Below are 12,065 nucleotides of genomic sequence, written 5' to 3' on the forward strand. Positions count from 1 at the left end.
CCCTCCAAAGCTCTATAGCTAGAAATATTATCAAAATTTGCAGTTCTTCAAGCATGATATTCAATATTAATACTTGAACATTTACAAGTTAATATTGATCCCAAATGCAATGATTCTGCTTAGCAGATGTGGAAATCCAGGTAGCCCTTCAATGTTGCTAAATTTCAGTTCAAGCCAACATTTGCCAGTTATGAGATATAGAAAAATATAGAAGTTTCACATCTCATCGTAGATTTTTTTCATTTTTACTATGCATTTTTCTCTTCATAAAATTAATAGAAAAATTATATTTTTGCATTGATATATCATTAAAATGATTTACTTCTAGGCTGGCAAGCTCAGGAAGTGGGGGAGTAGTAGAATTTAGTTTGAAAAATAGGTCAGTTCCATATTTTAAACTACAATGCTACACCAATATTTTGTATTGTTATTTAGTATTTATATGCTGATAATAAATTATATTTTCCTCCCCACTTTCATTTTTGAACAAATCTGGGAACTATGTTAGACTTGGCAACTATGACAATTCATTGCAACATGACTGAAGCAATATTTCAATTCAGATCTTTCTAGATGTGCGTTGGAAATGTTATGCATCAGATCTAGAATAATATAAAGCTTAGTTTTATTATTTAATATTTATTGCTTGAATTGCATTAGATTCATATTTTTCATATTTTTCCTTTTCTTTATTGCTTCCTAATTTTTTAATTCAGAAGGTAAGCATGCCTTGCAAGTATATCTTACTTATTTATTAGCTGATCTTTTTCTAATGTAGAATTATCACATTGTGGTGTTAGAAAATAATATATAAAACCAAACTGAGATTTCAAAGAGATGAACTTTAATATAAGCAGAATGAGCATTTATAAGATTACATATATCTACAACAAAAATAATCAGAATTCGGTAGAGAGCATAGTAAAATATGAAACTTGTAAATATATTATTACTCCACTGATAAATACATTTTTCATTAACCATATTTAATTTAGATTTTGAAAATAAGAAACACTAAGCATTTTGCTTACTAATAATGCAAAAATTGCTATACTTATGTATAAACAGTGTGGTTTATGGTTATCTGGATAGACATTATTCTTTCAATGATTTTATAGACTAAAAAGTAATTTAGAGTGCTGAATTAATTAATCTGAATTCTGACTGTAGGTCTGCCAACATTCAAACTCAAGGATGAGGGAATGGGGAGCAGAAGCTTTAACTTCACTCATCAAAGCCGGATTGACATTTAACCATGACCCTTCGCTCTCTCAGAACCAGGTAAATTAGCATGCTAGAAAATAATTAGTGGATTAATTGATAATGATGTTGAGTAAAAAGTATAAATAGTTTTCTACAAATTGTATTCTAATTTAGCTATAAATAGAGTAGAACTAGAATTCCAATGCCATTGTCAAGCTGCCAGTCAGAATTCAGACAAATAAAACTCAGAGTCCTTTTTATAAAAGTTCAAAAGTGAATTTATCAAAATCAGAACTAGAAGCATCGAAAGAAAAGCAAAGTCTGAGAAAATGGCGTGATACAAGCATATATCAAAACCCCTTTTCCACACCCTCTTGGGATTATGCCCAATCCTCATTGTCCATATTCATCAGGTGGGACATGTTAGCCCTCACGTCACTCTTCAGGAATTTTCCTTCTAACGGTCTCCTCCTGGTACCTAAGAAAATGAAACTTAACTCTCCTTCTGTGCTCTTCCCACCCACCCCCTTCTTCTCTAATCCGCCCCGTAACTCTATGACAATCAAGCGAAAGATTGCAGCTGCAGAGCGAAGGTTGACATTCGGACCCCCTGGAATAGGGACTTCAGTCCTAGAAAACAAAAAAGAACAAACAACACCAATATATACATTTATACATCAGGGTTTATCAGGGTACTTTGCTATAAACCGGTCAATTTCCCTCTGAGCATTCATGTGCTTCTCGTCAACCCATTCTGCATGAGATGCAGGGAAATGTTTCCATGCCACTAAATATTGAATCTTTCCTTTATGCTTCCTAGGATCCATCACTTCTTTAACCTCAAAATGTTGCTCTACCTCAATGAGTAAAGGGGCAAGGGGATCTGCTTGCAGCAGCCGTAGGTCACTAGTCCGTTTCGGTTTAAGCAAACATACGTGGAACACCGGGTGAATTTTCCTTAATGTTTCGGCAATTCTAATTTCATTGCCACCGAATTCACCACCTGCACAATTGGGAAAGGACCCACATACTTAGCCCCTAATTTATTTGACTTTTGAGTGGTCCTCAAGAACCTTGTGGAGAGGTAGACCCTATCTCCCACCTTATAATCCACTGCAGCTCTTCTTTTCTTGTCAGCCTAGGTCTTATGTGTATTATGAGCCTCATCCACCGCTTTCCGCACTATAGGCCAGGTTGCCTTAAGCTGTGTTACCCAATCTTTCAATGATGGATGTTTAGACTCATCCTGGGGTAATTCTGGAATTAGCACAAAATCCTGTCCACTCACCAATTTAAATGGAGTGAACCCTGTGCTACTATGTAGCGAATTGTTATAGGCAACTTCTGCGAATGGTAAAAGATCGTTCCAATTATCTTGCTGATAATTCAAATAACACCTAAGGTACTGTTCCAACACGGAGTTAGCCCTCTCACACACACCATTGGTTTGAGGGTGGTGGCTCGAACTGAGTCTCTGTTTTGTACCCAACAACCCTAAAACTCCTTTCAGAAGTGAGGGGAATTGTACTCCTCGGTCTGATATGACTCTCTCAGGAACTCCGTGAAGGCGATACACATGTTGTATGAACATTTTCACTAATGCCCTGGAAGTGGGGATCTTTGAGCATGCCACAAAATGAACCTGTTTGGAAAAAAGGTCAGTTACAACCCAAATAACAGTATTCCCCCCATTCTCAGGTAGGTCCACAATAAAATCCATAGAAATTTCTTTCCAGGGTGCCCCAGGTCTCACCACAGGTTGCAATTAGTTCCAGTCTCCCGCTGTTGTATTGCGGCAATCTAGACAGCGCATCGGCCATGAAATTGTTACCTCCTGGTATATAGCGCAGTGAGAAATTGAACCGACTAAAATGCTGTGCCCACCTAGCCTGTTTAGGGGACAGTTTCCTGGAGGGTTTTAAAGCTTCCAAGTTCTTGTGATCAGTCCACACTTCAAAAGGTTGCTTGGCACCTTCTAGAAAGTGTCTCCAGGAGAGTAAGGCCCAGCGCACTGCAAACGCTTCCTATTCCCACACAGCCCACCTCCGTTCGGTTTCAGTTAGCTTTCTAGAAGTGTACGCACTTCATCCCTTTGTAACAATACTGCTCCCACGGCCACATCACCTGCATCCACTTGTACCACAAAAGGCCGTTCTAGATCAGGGTGTTTGAGTATTGGCTCACTTGCAAACAGTCTTTTCATCTTCTTGAAAGCTGCTTGACATTCCATGGACCATCAAATTGGGCCATTGGGCTTGGGTTTACCCTCCCTTGGTTTTCAGTAAGCTGGTGATCGGCAGTGCTATCTGAGAAAATGCTGGAATAAATTGTCGGTAGAAGTTAGCGAACCCTAGAAAACTTTGTAATTGTTTCCTAGTGAGTGGAACTTCCCACTCCAAGACTGCCAGCACTTTTTCTGATCCATCTCCACACCTCAGTGTGATATGCGGTAACCCAAGTAGTCAATTTTGCTCTGGTGAAACTCACACTTTGCCAAGTTGGCATACAGTTCCACAGCTTTGAGTTTCTTTAGAACCTCCCTGACCAGAGCCACGTGTTCCTCTAGGGTCTCTGAATATATTAATATGTCATCCAAGTAGATAAAGCATCCTTTAAAGAAGTGCTCATGCAGCACTTCATTAATCAGTTGCATGAAAACTCCTGGTGCCCCCTGTAGGCCAAAAGGGAGTACCGTAAATTGAAAGCATCCCAGTGGAGTGTTGAAAGCAGTTTTCCACTCATCTCCCTCTTTTATGCGCACCCGATAGTACGCCTCACGTAAGTCCAATTTCGTGAAAAACTTCCCCTTAGCCAAGTAGGTCAGCAATGTCCTTCATTAATGGCAGGGGGTACACATTATGCATGCAAATTGTATTTAAAAACCTATAGTCTACTACTAGGCGGAGCGAGCCATCTTTCTTCTCTCGGAACATGATAGGAGCCACCATTTGAGGCCTCGCTGGTTGTATAAAACCCCTCGCCAAATTCTTGTCAATGAACCTGCGTAGCTCACCAAACTCTCCAGGGGTTAAAGAGTACATCCTAGATTTAGGCAGTTTTGCCCCGGGTGATATATCAATGCTACAGTCTGTGGTCCTATGGGGTGGCAGCTGATCAGCTTCCCTTTTGCTGAAAACTGCCTTCAGATCCCAATATTCTTTAGGGATTTTCTCCTCCCCTGTAATTTTTTCCAAATTGGGTGTGTGTGTGTGTGTGTGTCTCCGTCTAAGTTCTGCTAAGACAAATCCCAGTTCCTCTTTTCCTTCGTAGGTAATGGTGACAGCACCAGTGCGCCAGTTAATTTCAGGATTCCACTTTTGTAACCATGGCAGTCCCAATATGACTACATTATCGGGCAAAGGTCCCACAATAAACTGTATAGTCGCTTGGTGGGACCCCATCGTCATGATAAGAGTTCCCGTCTCATGAGTGGCTGGCTTTCCCCCTGCCATCGATCCATCCAACTGGGTAAATGAAATGGGGTCACTCAGGCCTCTTAATTTGAGGCCCAAACTCTCCGCCACCTCAGGAGACATAAGGTTCCTGGTACAGCCCGAATCCAATAGGGCTAGCATGCTTCCCCTTGTCCCCCCTGTTGGGTCCCTTAAGGTGAGAGGAATATATACACATCCGGGGGGGGGGGGAGACTTACCAATATAGCTTCTTCCGGCTCGCTGTCCACGATGTTTGGACGTACCGGAGATCCCAACTCCTCCCTTTTGGGGGGGGTGTGACCTCTACAGTTTCCTTTCCCACTCGGCCGGCATCAGGATTTTTTTATCCGTTGCTCCGGCTTCTTTCCACCACTAGGTGTCACTCTAGGCACAGGCTTGGCCAAGCACTCTGCAGCTTGATGACCTTCCCACATCGGAAACAAGCTGTAGTTTTGGGTTTCTCTGGAAACACCCAGGGCCCTTTCTTCAGGCCCTTCCCTTCACCAGGGGGGAACTTTTCTCCCGTTGGCTTCTCAGGAGGTCCACCTCCACCTCTGCCGCCAGCTAACACCATCTGCTGAGGTTTCTGGGGGTTGCTCTGGCTTGGCAGTGCTGGTAAATCTCATCATCCAACCCATCCATGAAGTACTCCATGAGGATATTTATTGGATATGAACTAACATAGGCCATCAGGTCCCTGAACTCGTGGGTATATTCAGTGACTGATCTCCCTCCCTGCTCCAAGGTTTTCAGCTTGGTTCTAGCTTTCATTTCAGCCTGGAGATCCTCAAAGCGCGCTCTAAGGGCAGTTATAAATTCATCAAAATTCCTAAGGACGGGGTCCCTTTGTTCGTGTAATGACACCATCCAATCCGCGGCTTTCGCATCCAGTGCGCGGGTCACCACTCTCACCCGGGCTGGGACATTTGGAAACTCATCCTCGTAATCTTCCATGTATTGATTCACCTGGGCCAGGAAATATCTCAACCCTCCTGGCGCTCCATTGTATCACTGGGTGAAGGGGGGGCAGTCAGGGCCTTGTTCCTGTGGGCTCCCCTCCCCTCTGTTGCGTACATCTTGGGATCAGAGGACTCAGATCTCGGGTCAGAGGGGGGCTTTGGGCGGCTGCTCTCCACTGCACTTCCTGCCCCAAGGGCCCGGCCATCTAATCATCCTCCCCCTCTTCCTCACTTGGGAAGCCAGCTAAGGATTCCTGACTTTTCTTCTCCACCACTGACAGGGCTTCCTTAATTCCTGACACCAACTCCGCCAGTAAGCTCCCTTCCTGGCTGACCACCCACTTCTTCTTTTGTTTCTTGCGGTGGATCACATTAGCATCAGAATCCCTCATTACATCACCAAGGAGACCACTTACGCCCACTCCAGTTGACCATCGCGTGGCTCTTCTCCCTGTTCGTCTTGGAAGTGTTTGTCTCTGCTGGGATCCAGCGTTCCCTCCTTCTCAAGTGCAAGGCTTTTGAGGGCAGTGTCCTCTCCAGAAGAATCTCCCTCACTTTCACGTCGGGACATATTCGCCAGTCCCTGGTAGAATTTCTTCTCCAGGAGTGACTGTTAAGGCAGACTTTGCTTAATGTCAAGATGCCAGTCAGAATTCAGACAAATAAAACTCAGAGTCCTTTTTATAAAAGTTCAAAAGTGAATTTATCAAAATCAGAACTAGAAGCATCGAAAGAAAAGTCTGAGAAAATGGCGCGATACAAGCATATATCAAAACCCCTTTTCCACACCCTCTTGGGATTATGCCCAATCCTCATTATCCATATTCATCAGGTGGGACATGTTAGCCCTCACATCACTCTTCAGGAATTATCCCTCTAACGGTCTCCTCCAGGTACCTAAGAAAACGAAACTTAACTCTCCTCCTGTGCTCTTCCCACCCCCTTTCTCTAACCCGCCCCGTAACTCTATGACAATCAAGCGAAAGATTGCAGCCGCAGAGTGAAGGTTGACAGCCATGTTATTTGATTATAATGTTCTGCTAATCAATGAGTTGTTGAAAATACCTGTTTGTTTCAATCCCAGAGGAAAACATCTTTCCTATACTTAGAATTGTTATAGTCACATTCATTTATATCTACTGGTGTTTCCAAGCATGGCCGTATGGGTAGGAGGTTAATCACAAAACTATGATTGTAGAGAATTTGGTTTTGATCGCTCATGACAATTGTTTCTAATTTTTTGTTATATTACAGAAAATGTTTGCAACTCATGACAGTAACTATCCTACTATTTTTAGTTATTTTTATTACTTCTCCAATGCACTTGCAAGGAGAGTCCAAGATGGGTTATTCTTCAGTCTGATTGGTAGGGACTGAGTTTAATTTGAATAATAGGCAGGCACCGCCCCCTTAGCCCTCCAGTCTAAAAAACTCAGTCGCAGTAAAGGGACTTTGAGTTATTTCTCTTATTTAAACTTCGGTTTTTAGTGTAAATTTATGGTGAATTTTTTTATGTCTACTAATCTATTTTTCTCCTATTTCTCTCTAGGTGCAGCTGGGGGCAAGTTTCCTCAGGCAGCCCAGGGTTCAATCCTCCAGTGGGCTTAACCCTGTGGACTGCTGCTCCTCCAAATTGGATCCCACACACAGGGCTGTCTGGTGGGTCCTGGAGAGAGCTCCTGGGTTGCCTGTCTCCGCGGCAGGGCCCGGTAGGCGACGAGGTGGTTGACACCTTGGGGGGGTCCGCCCCCCCCCGGTGGCGAAAATACCACAGGGCTCAGCCACAGGAGACTGCAGGAGGCCCGGAAAGAGGGGGGCACCTGCCTCCCCCCCTCCCCCCCTCACGGAGGAGCCGCTTCGAAGTCATTTACCTCAGAGTCTGGCAGAGTCAACCACACAGGCACGGATGGGAGCGGCTATTTAAATAAAATTTAAAAATAAATAAATAAATAAAACAAGCGACAGCTTCGGAGGGCGGGAAAGTGGTGAGGCTTTCCCGCCGGTTGCCTTGGTGATGACCGGCGGCCATTTTGGTAGGCTCAGATCGGCCAGGAGCAGGGCTTCACCCTCACAACATGAGAGGTTGCTAGGGCAACTGGCCGGCGGCCATTTTGGGTGACGTCACCCAACCGAGGCGACAGAGACAAGCCCATCCCCTAAGCCACGTATCACCAACGAAGCCCTAATCTGCCCTGGAGACACGCAGGCGCAGGAAAGGGCTTGGCTGCATTGTCATCTGTGTTTCCTCAGCCGTTGTGTGCTACGACATCGATCAGTTTGATTGGAATTAAGCAGAACTATTTCGCTTTGTGGTTAGCCTGATCGTGAGTGATTAAATCTATTTGTCATGGCAGAGCAGGCAGCCCAGTCAGCAGAGGAGGCCACCGTCACCAGGCCTAGCACCCCCAAAGAGAAGGCCCAGAAGGTGAAGTCTTCCCAGGGGGCTTCGCTCAGGGAGGCAGAAAGGCGTATTAAAGCGCTTGAAAAACAGTTGGAGGCTTCTCAAAGGATGACGGGACCAGCTACTACTCCCAACCAGCCCTTAGGAACCAACCCTCCGCTAGTCTCCCCCATATTCACCCCAGGGGTAGCAGGCTTGGCCACAGAGAGGGATTGGTCTCCAGAGAGGGTGGCTCATCCAATATCCTTGCCCAGGGCTGAAGCCTACAACCTGGGGAGGCAAACTTCAGTGTGGCCTACAAATTATCCACCTTCTCAGACCTCCATGTCCTCTCACGGGCAGGCACAGTCAGCCACCTTCACTCCAACAGCTGCGGACCTACACAGCTCTCAGGACACTTGGCAAAGCATACCCCAGGCCCTACAGGATTTGATCGCTAGCGCTTATACCCAAGGTCTGGCTAATGGGGCACAGCAACAGCAGCAGGCTCCAGCAGGACTCCCTCAGGCGAGGTTAAGAGATCCCTGGACTGCTCCAGCCACGCATTCACTGACAGGCTCTATGGATGAGGAAAGCTCTTCCAGAGGCAACTTCAGTGACGCGGAGGATGACTTGTCAGGTGATGACCAGCCACCAGAGCAGCCTAGCTTTACTGGGCTTTTTAAGACTTCCCTTTTTAAGGTACTACTCAACAAGGCGAAGCTGACGATTGACCAGGCGGGAGAGGGAGGTCAAGCAGCCTCTGAGTCAACCACACAGGTAGGAGGCCTGCTTGTCTTTCCCAAACAAGAGACGGTAAACATACCATCGTCCCAACTCTTCCTGGAGACAATCCAGCGCCCATGGGAGAACCCCGCAGTGGCCCAGGGCCTGTCCAATCTTGACCGTAGGTTTTCTACCTTTGTCCAGCAGATGGAGGACTTGTTAGAATTCCCGTCTGTAGACAAGCCTGTGACGAGCCTTGTTTCAAGTGCCCTCATTCCTTCCAAATCCCAGGAGGGACTGAGAGCAGAGGACAAGAGGGCGGAGAATGTGGTTTGCAGGACCCACCAGATGATGGCCTGGGCCCTACGAGCCGCTTCAGCGGCCTCGTTTTTCAACAGGGCCACAATCCTCTGGATTCAAGAGATCCAATCCAGAGTCAATCCGGAGGATGGACGGCTTCGCCAGGACCTCAATAAACTTTTGGCAGCCACAGAGTTCTCAGCTGACGCCATGGTCAATGCTGCCAAGTTTGCGTCAAGAGCAATGGCCTCTTCAGTGGCCTCACGCAGACTCATTTGGCTCAGCAATTGGCAAGCGGATGTCAAATCCAAATGGTGCCTTGCCTCTTCCCCATTCAAAGACAAGAAACTCTTTGGGGAGGTCCTAGATGATGTCCTGATCAAGGATAAGGACAAGAAGAAAGTTATGCCCAGGTCAAACAAAAGGCAAGATAGGCGCTTTACCCCTTATCAAAGACGACAGCCCTTTCGAGCGGAGCCCTCCTCGACCAACACCCAGACGTCGAGGCCGTACTTCCAGGGCTCCTTCAACCAGGGGTCCTTCAGGTCAGACAGGTCCTCCCAAGCCGACCGAAATAAGTCTTATCAGGGCCGCCATCCCTTCAGAGGGGCCAACAGGGGATTCAGGAAGACCAAGTGTCTCTCTGGACAATATCCCCTTGGGAGGCAGACTAATGCACTTCCCGGACATGTGGGAGACCACGTCCTCGGACACTTGGGCAACTGCCACGGTGACACAAGGCCTGAGGATCGAGTTCTTTCACCCTCCACCTCAACGCTTCCTGCCATGCCATGTTCCATCGGATCCTCAGAAAAGAAGTCTGCTATACCGAGAGGTGTCTCACTTGCTAGAGATAGCGGCCATAGAGGAGGTGCCCCTAGAACAACAAGGCAGAGGCTTCTATTCAGTAATTTTTCTTGTCCCGAAGTCTTTGGGAGGAGTTCGACTGATCCTAAACTTACGCCAACTGAACCTCTACGTCAAGTACAGGAGGTTCAGAATGCATTCGCTCAAATCCATTCTTGCAGCAGTAAGGCACAGAGACTTTATGACCTCCATAGATCTGAAGGAGGCCTATCTCCATGTCCCCATTTTTCCACCACACAGACAGTTCTTCAGATTCAGTCTGGATGGGGCCCATTTCCAGTACAAAGCAATGCCCTTTGGTCTCTCTTCGGCTCCAAGGACATTCACGAAGCTTCTGGATGTCCTCATGGCCAGCCTCAGACATCAGTCGGTACGCCTTATGGCATACCCGACGACATCGTCATACTGTCAAGGACAAGGGACCAGGCATACAGAGACTTACATCAGACAATTCAGACTCTTCAGAACCATGGCTTTACCGTCAATTGGGACAAAAGCCACCTAACACCCACGAGGCGCCTTGCACACCTGGGAATGACTATAGATTCTAGCTTGGACATGGTCTTCCTGTCCCAGGAGAGGCACTCTACAGTCAGAAAACTGGTACGAGAGCTAAGTTTTCAGCAATACCCCAGACTCTCCTTCCTGTTGAAGGTTCTGGGAACCCTGGTCTCATGCATCAACATCCTACCATGGGCAAGATATCACTTGCCCCCGCTGCAGTGGTTCCTGTTGCCCTTTCAGAGGGGAAAGTCCAGCCACTCTCACAGAAGAGTATCCATCAACACCAGGATACACAAGTCACTTCAATGATGCGTGTCCCCGGCGTTGGAAAAGGGTTCTCTATTCCTGGAAAGGAACTCTCTCACGGTTACAACCGATGCCAGCTTGACGGGGTGGGGCGTACATCTCTCCTCACAGATGGCTCAGGGCCTGTGGGAACCCCAGGACCTGCGGGATGTCAATATAGACTTCCTGGAGTTCAAAGCGGTTTCATTGGCCTTCCTCAGCTTTGCCCACCTAGTAAGGGGTCACCATGTCTTAATCCTGACTGACAACGTCTCTACACGTTCCCATATCAACAGGCAAGGGGGAACGAGGTCACGGAGACTGATGAGGGAGTCGGAGTCCTTACTCAGGTGGGCGGAGGCCAATCTAGCCTCCTTGTCAGCAGAACACATTTGCGGCGTGGAGAACGTGTGGGCGGACTGGCTCAGCCGAGAGACCCTCGATCCAGGGGAACGGCGTCTGGAACCCAATATTTTCCAGGAAATTGTACGGAGGTTCGGGAACCCGGTTGTGGACTTGTTCGCAACCTGTCTCAACACTCAGCTCCCTCGATTCATCTCCCGTTTTCCTTCCCCAGGAGCGGAAGGAGTGAACGCGCTACGTCTTCGGTGGCCTCAGGGTATCCTATATGCATTCCCACCACTTTCCATCATCCCCAGGGTGATTCGGAAGATCCTGGAGGAGAAAGCAGAGGTACTCTTGCTGGCTCCCTACTGGCCTCGTCGCATCTGGTTTGCAGATCTGATGGAGCTCTCGATTTCGCCCTACTGGAGAATCCTGGACCACCAGATCTCACTCAGTCAAGGGACAATGTCACACCCGAAGCCACAGTGGTGGCAACTGACCGTGTGGAACTTGAGCGGGAACATCTGAGAAGCCAGGCTCTGCCAGACACGGTCATTGACACTATACAAGCCACCCGCAGACCATCTACCAGGGTTTACCAGGCCACTTGGGCGGCTTTCTGCAGCTTCTGTGAACAACGACAGGTAGACCCTCAGAGGGCATCGCCTCTCATTGTCCTGGCATTTTTGCAAGCGGGCCTAGAGAGGGGCCTTGCCCCCAATACATTGCGTCGCCATGTTGCAGCTCTATCTTTTTATATATATATATATATATATATATATATTTTTATTGATTTTTAACAATTTAAAATCACACAACATAAAACAGTGCGTAGTGAATTGTGAGTTGTGCCCACCACCCCGACATACACACATTCCCCACCACCAAATTGGGGGTATTTCTTGTATAATCCACTTAACCCAAGAGCAATATATCTGTTTACATATTATAAAAAAAAGGAAAAGGAAAAGGAAAAGAATTATTACTATTACTATTATTGTTGTTATTATTATTATTTTCTTGGAGATGCCTTGGGATTCCTGTATATCTGTCATTCAGTGG

General features: G+C 46.7%; 1 protein-coding gene across 6 annotated transcripts in view; it reads left to right on the plus strand.

Annotated features, from left to right (window-relative positions):
- The window catches only part of MON2 (MON2 homolog, regulator of endosome-to-Golgi trafficking), a 331,402-nt gene that overhangs the window by 219,695 nt on the left and 99,642 nt on the right, over positions 1–12,065 (plus strand). For all 6 annotated transcript variants that reach the window (XM_070755596.1, XM_070755593.1, XM_070755594.1 and 3 more), the window contains one exon: positions 1,171–1,281. In XM_070755596.1, the coding sequence (XP_070611697.1) occupies positions 1,171–1,281 (111 nt within the window). The remainder of the gene's footprint in view (positions 1–1,170; positions 1,282–12,065) is intronic.

Source organism: Erythrolamprus reginae, chromosome 6 (genome assembly GCF_031021105.1).
Source record: "Erythrolamprus reginae isolate rEryReg1 chromosome 6, rEryReg1.hap1, whole genome shotgun sequence".
Lineage (NCBI taxonomy): Eukaryota > Metazoa > Chordata > Lepidosauria > Squamata > Dipsadidae > Erythrolamprus > Erythrolamprus reginae.